The 7225-nt window shown below is 40.0% G+C and overlaps 1 protein-coding gene across 1 annotated transcript; it reads left to right on the top strand.

Annotated features, from left to right (window-relative positions):
- The first annotated feature begins 1825 nt into the window (after nucleotides 1–1825).
- Nucleotides 1826–6984, top strand: LOC113224735 (aldo-keto reductase family 1 member C4-like). Its single transcript, XM_026453858.2, has 3 exons — nucleotides 1826–1962; nucleotides 2228–2393; nucleotides 6298–6984. The coding sequence occupies exons 1-3, from the start codon at nucleotides 1826–1828 to the stop codon at nucleotides 6382–6384; spliced, it is 390 nt and encodes a 129-aa protein (XP_026309643.2). The 3' UTR covers nucleotides 6385–6984.
- Nucleotides 6985–7225: the final 241 nt, after the last annotated feature.

The raw sequence follows: 7225 nt of genomic DNA, 5'->3' as shown, positions 1-7225 counted from the left end.
CTTGTGATCTGCCTGCCTCAGCCTCCCAGAGTGCTGGGATTAAAGGCGTGAGCCACCACACCTGGCCCCATGCCTCAATTCTTAACTACTGCGCACCCATAGGCTCAACCACATAGAAGCTGCCAAAGGCTTGGGACTTGCACCCTGTGCAGCCACAGCCTGAGCTGTACCATTGGCCCCTTTTAGTCACAGCAGGAGTGACTGGGATGCAGGGCACCAAGTCCCTAGACTGCATACAGAATGGAGACCCTAGGCCCAGCCCATGAACCCATTTTTTCCTCCTAGGCCTCCACCTCTGGGCCTGCGATGAGATGGGCTGCCACAAAGGTGTCTCACATGCCTTGGAGACATTTTCCCTATTGTCTTGGTGATTCACATTTGGCGCCTTGTTACTTATGCAAATTTCTGCAGCTGGCTGGAATTTCTTCTCAGAAAATGGGTTTTTAATTTTTACTACATCACCAGACTGCAAATTTTCTGAACTTTTATGTTGTTTCCCTTTTAAAACTGGATGCTTTTAACAGCACCCAAGTCATTTCTTGAATGCTTTGCTTAGAAATTTCTTTGACCAGATACTCTATATCATCTCTCTCAAATCCAAAGTTCCACAAGTCTCTAGGGCAGGGACAAAATGCCACCACTCTCTGCTACCCCTTTTATGCTACTGATAAAGACACATCCAAGACTGAGAAGAAAAAGAGGTTTTAACTGGAGCAAAGGTGACAAGAGTCACCTTTGCTCCAGTTCCCAATAAGTTCCTCATCTCCATCTGAGACCACCTCAGCCTGGACCTTATTGTTCATATTACTATCAGCATTTTTGTCAAAGATATTCAACAAGTCTCTAGAAAGTTCCAAATCTTCTTACATTTTGCTGTCTTCTCCTGAGCACTCCAAACTGTTACAGCCTCTGCATGTTGCCCAGTTCCAAAGTCACTTCCACATTTTCAGGTATCTTTCAGCAACGCCCCACTCTACTGGTACGAAGTTACCATATTGGTCCATTTGCATGCTGCTGATAAAGACATACTCAAGAGTGGGGAGAAAAGGGGGTTTAATGGACTTACAGCTTCAGATGGCTGGGGACGCCTCACAATCATGGCAGAATGCAAAGAGGAGCAAGTCATATCTTACATGGATGGTAGCAGGCAAAGAGAGCTTGTGCAGGGAAATCCATTTTTAAAATTATCAGATCTTGAGAGACATTCACTATCATGAACACCACAGGAAAGACCCACTCCCATGATTCAGTTATCACCCCCGGGGCCCTTCCACAACATGTGGGAATTATGAGAGCTACAAAATGAGATTTGGGTGGGGACAGAGCCAAGACATATCAATCACCATTGGTGAAGGCAAATACTTTTGATCACTCTTTTAACCACTCAACACTATGAAGACATGGATTGTTTTCCTGTAATTTGTGATTCATTTTATTCATTATTGGTTTTTGATGCTCAAATCTACACAAATATTACTGAGATTCCTATAAAACTACCTTTTTCTTTTAAACCTGACCTCATAAGTCTTTAAAGAAATTCTTACATTCTGGCACCATTTGATGTTCAAAGGTCAGAATCTTAACCTATCCCAAGTCTGGAATTGGCCATGTGCAAATCTAGTGGTCAAAGGTTGTTAGAAACTGACTCTGGTTCATAGAGTTGCTTATGCTCAGAAATCACATTTCTATGTACACTTTTAGGACAGCAATATAAAATGTATTTTTATTAAAAAGATCATTACTTGACAGTCTCAGTCCAAATGTAATGTTATACTTTGTTCAGCTTATTTTGATCTTTATATTAACACATGTTTTGAATTATCTGATGCTTTTCTATCTTGATCATCTACAGGTGGAATATCATCCTTACCTCAACCAGAGCAAACTGCTGGATTTCTGCAAGTCCAAAGACATTGTCCTGGTTGCCCATAGTGCTCTGGGAACCCAACGACATAAACTATGGTAATAAAAGCAACAGGAAGTTTACCTAAAATGCCATTTTGATGAAAAATTTTAATTATAGCCTACTCAGTCTCCTGGAGTTCACTCTCAGTGAATCAGGGTATGGGGAGAATTTGCATTTCTGATGAGATCCCAGGTGATGCTATTGTTCAGGGGACTCGCTTGAGAGGCTCTGGTACAGAGTGAACACCTTAGTCTGTTTAGGGAGCCTCCTACCAAACTGAATCCAGCCTCAAGACTTCAGCATTTCTGGCTTTCCTTCCAGGGTGGACCAGAACTCCCCAGTTCTTTTGGAGGACCCAGTTCTTTGCGCCTTAGCAAAGAAACACAAACGATCCCCAGCCCTGATTGCCCTGCGCTACCAGCTGCAGCGTGGGGTTGTGGTCCTGGCCAAGAGCTACAATGAGCAGCGGATCAGAGAAAATGTCCAGGTGAGGAGTTGAGTGGGCGTCAGGGCTCCTGCATGGTGTCCTTCACATGTGTGCTTCTTGTAAGCTTCTCAGGATGCCCTTGGACTAAGTCCATCTCCTGGGCATTTCCTATGCACAAATGCTCTGTGTGCATCATAAGGGTTTTCTATTCTACTATAGGAGGGGCAGCATGGGTGGAGAGAGTCAGGATGAGACCAAAACCAGAAATTTTGGCATAAAGTTGGCAACTTACTCTGTATCCCTCTGCTAGGGCCATCACCTTTTCTTCATTTTCTGAAATGAGTTGGGTTAGGTCTTCTCTAGTCTTCAAATCATTGCAGATTTTTTCTTCATGTCCTTGTTTATTCTGTATAAATTTCATGTATTTATTCTCTTAGAATTATTTTTTGAGTGCCTGTTGAAGTCTTTGGGTATTTTTCTTAGGTTGCATGTCTTTTTCTATGTGTAGAAAAACATACTAAGTAAAATTATAAAAAAAGAAAACCTCTCAAACATAGAGGTTTAATTCAAAACCATTTATTTAACTGACAATTTCATGGTTTGTAATTTAGCCTGAGCTCCACCTGAACTCAGTCTAGTCCTTCTGTTCCTGGCTGGGCTGTCTCACGTGTGTGTAGGGCAATGAGGCAGCTCTGCAGAATTAATCCAGAATTCGTGTTCTGGATATTCTTTAGAGCTTCAGATGTATTGTTGAAATAGCCTCTCCCAAAATGTACCCGTGTTTTGATTCTCTTTATGGTAGTTTTAACAAAAGTTTCTACTTTTTTTTTTTTTTTTGCGATGGAGTCTTGCTTTGTCGACCGGGCTGGAGTGCAGTGGCCAGATCTCAGCTCACTGCAAGCTCCACCTCCCGAGTTTACGCCATTCTCCTGCCTCAGCCTCTGGAGTAGCTGGGACTACAGGCGCCTGCCACCTCGCCTGGCTAGTTTTTCTTTTTGTATTTTTAGTAGAGACGGGGTTTCACTGTGTTAGCCAGGATGGTCTCGATCTCCTGACCTCGTGATCCGCCCGTCTCGGCCTCCCAAAGTGCTGGGATTACAGGCTTGAGCCTCCGCGCCCGGCCAAAAGTTTCTACTCTTAATGTAGTCAAATTCTTTAATGACATTGTCTTGTAGTTGCTAATATCGTGACTTTTCCTATATTGGAAACATGACAAAATGTTACTATATTATGTAGTAAAATATTATATAGTAATACAGAGTAATATACTATATTCTATTAATATCCTATACAAGTATTAATGTACTTTTATAAATTGGGATCATTTGATTTTTAATATGTGAAATCAGGGTGCAAATGTACATATAATTTTCACTTTATACTAAAATGTCCCACTGAGAATTATTGAAAAGTCCATATTTGCTCACCCATCTTGATTTTTCATCCTGTCATCAAGTGTCCAGAAGTACTTCTGACATTTCCCTTCTTTCAGAGTTAACTTTCCTGTACTGTCTAAATTATGTCACATAGCATTCTTAAGGCATTTGTGTATGTTTTCCTAGATTTATTCATAGAAAACTTATAATTTTAATAGTCTTTGGATAACTTGAGAATTTTCTAATCTATGCAAATATTCTAAGAATACAGTGAATGCTTCTTACCTAGATTCAGCAATTGCTAAATTGATGACTTTTATTCTCTTTTCCTCTTATTCTCTGTATTCGAGTATTCCAATAAAATTTAGTAATTTAGTATTATGCTAGCAATTAGTGACATCTTTTGATATTTAAATTCTTTCCAATTTGAATCCTGAGATCCTCTTCAAGCAACTACTTTGTTTTCTTTGAGCATGATGTTGTTAGGATTTGGACAATTACTGTCTTGAATCTTGTTGAAAACAATTTTCACATTATACCTGTTCATTGAAGATGGAAATCAGATGAATATATTTGGATTTCAGTATTTCTATATCTGATGTGAAACTGTACAACTCTACAAAGAGGATCTCAACAGATACTAGAGATGAAATCAAGTTAACCTTGTGTGTACATGACTCGTTCATGTACTTATAAGAATCTAGAGAACAACTTTGAAACTTATGATTTAGATAGTTTGATGATGATACAGTTTGGATATTTGTCTCCTTCTAATCTCATTTTAAAATGCAAAAAACGTTAGTTCATGTCCTTTGTAGGGACATGAATGCAGCTGGAAACCATCATTCTCAGCAAACTATCACAAGAACAGAAAACCAAACACCACATGTTCTCACTCATAGGCGTGAATTGAACAATGAGATCACTTGGACACAGGAAGGGGAATATCACACACCGGGGCCTATTGTGGGAAGGGGACAGGGGTGAGGGATAGCATTAGGAGATATACCTAATGTAAATGACGAGTTAATGGGTACAGCACACCAACATGGCACATGTATACATATGTAACAAAACTGCATGTTGTGCACATGTACCCAAGAACTTAAAAAAAAAAAAAAAAAGTTATCCCCAGTGATGGAAGTGGGGTCTGGTGGGAGGTGTTTTTGACATGGAGACAAATACAGAAATATAGAAATCCAACAATATCCATCTGTATTAGTCCGTTTTGTGCTGCTATAAATAAAAATACTTGATGCTGGGCAATTTATACAGAAAAGAGCTATATTTGGCTCACAATTTACAGGCTGTACAAAAAGCATAGCACCAGCATCTCATTCTGGAGAGGCTTCAGGAAGCTTTAAATTCCAACATTAGGTCATTCCTTTAGCTCCCATACCTGATCATAGGCTGTTAGAAGCAGTCACACTATCTCTTGAATGTCTTCCTGCTTAGAGATTTCTTCCACCAGATACCCTTAAATCATCACTAAGTTCAGACTTCCACAAAGTCCTGGAATGGACACAATGCAGCCAAGTTCTTTCCTAAGGTATAACAAGGGTGATCTTTGTTCCAGTTTTTAATAAGTTTCTGATTTTGGTCTTAGACCTCATTAGCCTCGACTTCATTGCCCATATTTTTATCAGCATTTTGGTCAGAACCATTTAACCAATGCCTAACAAGTCCAAACTATCCCTTATCTTCCCATTTTCTTCTGAACCCTCCCAACACTTCCAAACTGTGCTAATTACCCAGTTCTAAAGGCACTACCACATTTTCAGACATTTTTAGCAATGTCCCACTCCTGGTAACAATTTTCCATATTAGTCCATTGTGCACTGCTATAAAGAAATACCTGAGGCCAGATAAAATATGCCAGAAGGTGGTTTATTTGGCTTACCATTTTGCAGAGTGTACAAAAATCATGGCACCATTTTGGTTTTGGTGAGGCCTCAGGAAGCATTTACTCATGGTAGAAGGTGACAGAGGAGGAAGCATATCAAATAGCAAGAGATGAAGAGGAAATAAAGAAAATGTCAGGCTCCTTTTTAAACCAGATTTCATGTGACCTCATGCAGTGAACACTCATTACCATGGGGAGGGCACCCAGCCATTCATGAAGGATGCCCCCATGGCACAAACACCTCCCACCAGGACCCACTTCCATCATTGCTGAATCACGTTTTTAACATGAGATTAGGAGGGGACAAATATCCAAATTGTATCACCATCAAACTGTCTAAAACTTCTTAAAAAGTTTCAAAATTTTCCCTCTAGATTCTTCTAAATCTTCTAAGTACATGAACCAATCATGTGCACACCAGGTCAACTTCATTCCATCTCCAGTTTCTGTTGAGATCTTCTTTGTCTGCAGTTTTGTGCAGCTTCAATATATAATATCTAGGAATGGATTTATATTTTACCTGATATTCTTTAATCACTTGAGAGTTTAGAGATGATCTTTCATAACTTTTGGAAACTTATCAAATATTTTACATATTGCCTCTACACCCTGCTCTGATAAACTTGGCTATTCCAAGTTGACAATTATGCAATCTACCAATAAAAATTTTCTACTTCTTTGATAGGTTTTTGAATTCCAGTTGACTTCAGAGGATATGAAAGTTCTAGATGGCCTAAATAGAAATTTTCGATATGTTGTCATGGATTTGTAAGTAACTTTGGAAAATGGGTTGCCAAGTTTATTTTTAGAGGAGGAATGTCAGATGGGTGTTAAAAGTGACCTCAATACCAGGGAGACAGAGCCAATGTGAGTCAGAGGTGAGACAGGAACTCTGGAACTCTCCTTCTGGATTCACTCCAGAGCTCTGTTCTCTGACAGGGTGAGCGGGCCTAGGGTCAGCATGGGTCAACCTGTGCCTCTGCTCTCCTGACTCCCTGAAAATTTCCAGAGCAGCCAATATTATTGCTGAATCTGCACCTTTCATGTTGGCCTGGCATTTCTGCTATGGCCTAGTGGACAAATTGGATATTGCCCACGTGGCTTGATTACATGTTTTTCCAAATCCGTATTACAGCTTTTTCTTCCAAATCTGCTCAGTTCCTTATCAGATAAACATTTCCAACAACATTGGTATCCATGCCAGAAATTCATCTCTTCCATGTGGAATTGCTCACTAGATCTTGCCAATTCAGTATCTTTACCCATTTCAAATTTCTTTCTTCCTTCTCTTTAGACCTTTGCTCATGACCCAAACACTGCATTTTGCCTCCAGAAAGTTTGCCCTTAGTGGGCGTTAGAACTCTTGGCTTTGATGTTTTTTGCAATATGGAAATCTAAATGCAGACTATAAAGAAGTTTTAGAGAAGAGAGATTAAAAGTCAAGGGAAGAGCCAGGCTCAGTGGCTCATGCCTGTAATCACAACACTCTGGGAGGCAAAGGCAGGTGGATCACTTGAGGTCAGAAATTTCAGAGCAGCCTGGCCAAAATGGAGAAACCCTGTCTCTACTAAAAACACAAAAGTTAGCCATACGTGGTGGCATACACCTGTAAA

This window comes from Piliocolobus tephrosceles, unplaced genomic scaffold, assembly GCF_002776525.5.
Source record: "Piliocolobus tephrosceles isolate RC106 unplaced genomic scaffold, ASM277652v3 unscaffolded_46091, whole genome shotgun sequence".
NCBI classification, from domain to species: Eukaryota; Metazoa; Chordata; class Mammalia; order Primates; family Cercopithecidae; genus Piliocolobus; species Piliocolobus tephrosceles.
This window is presented reverse-complemented; position numbering and strand designations above follow the sequence as displayed.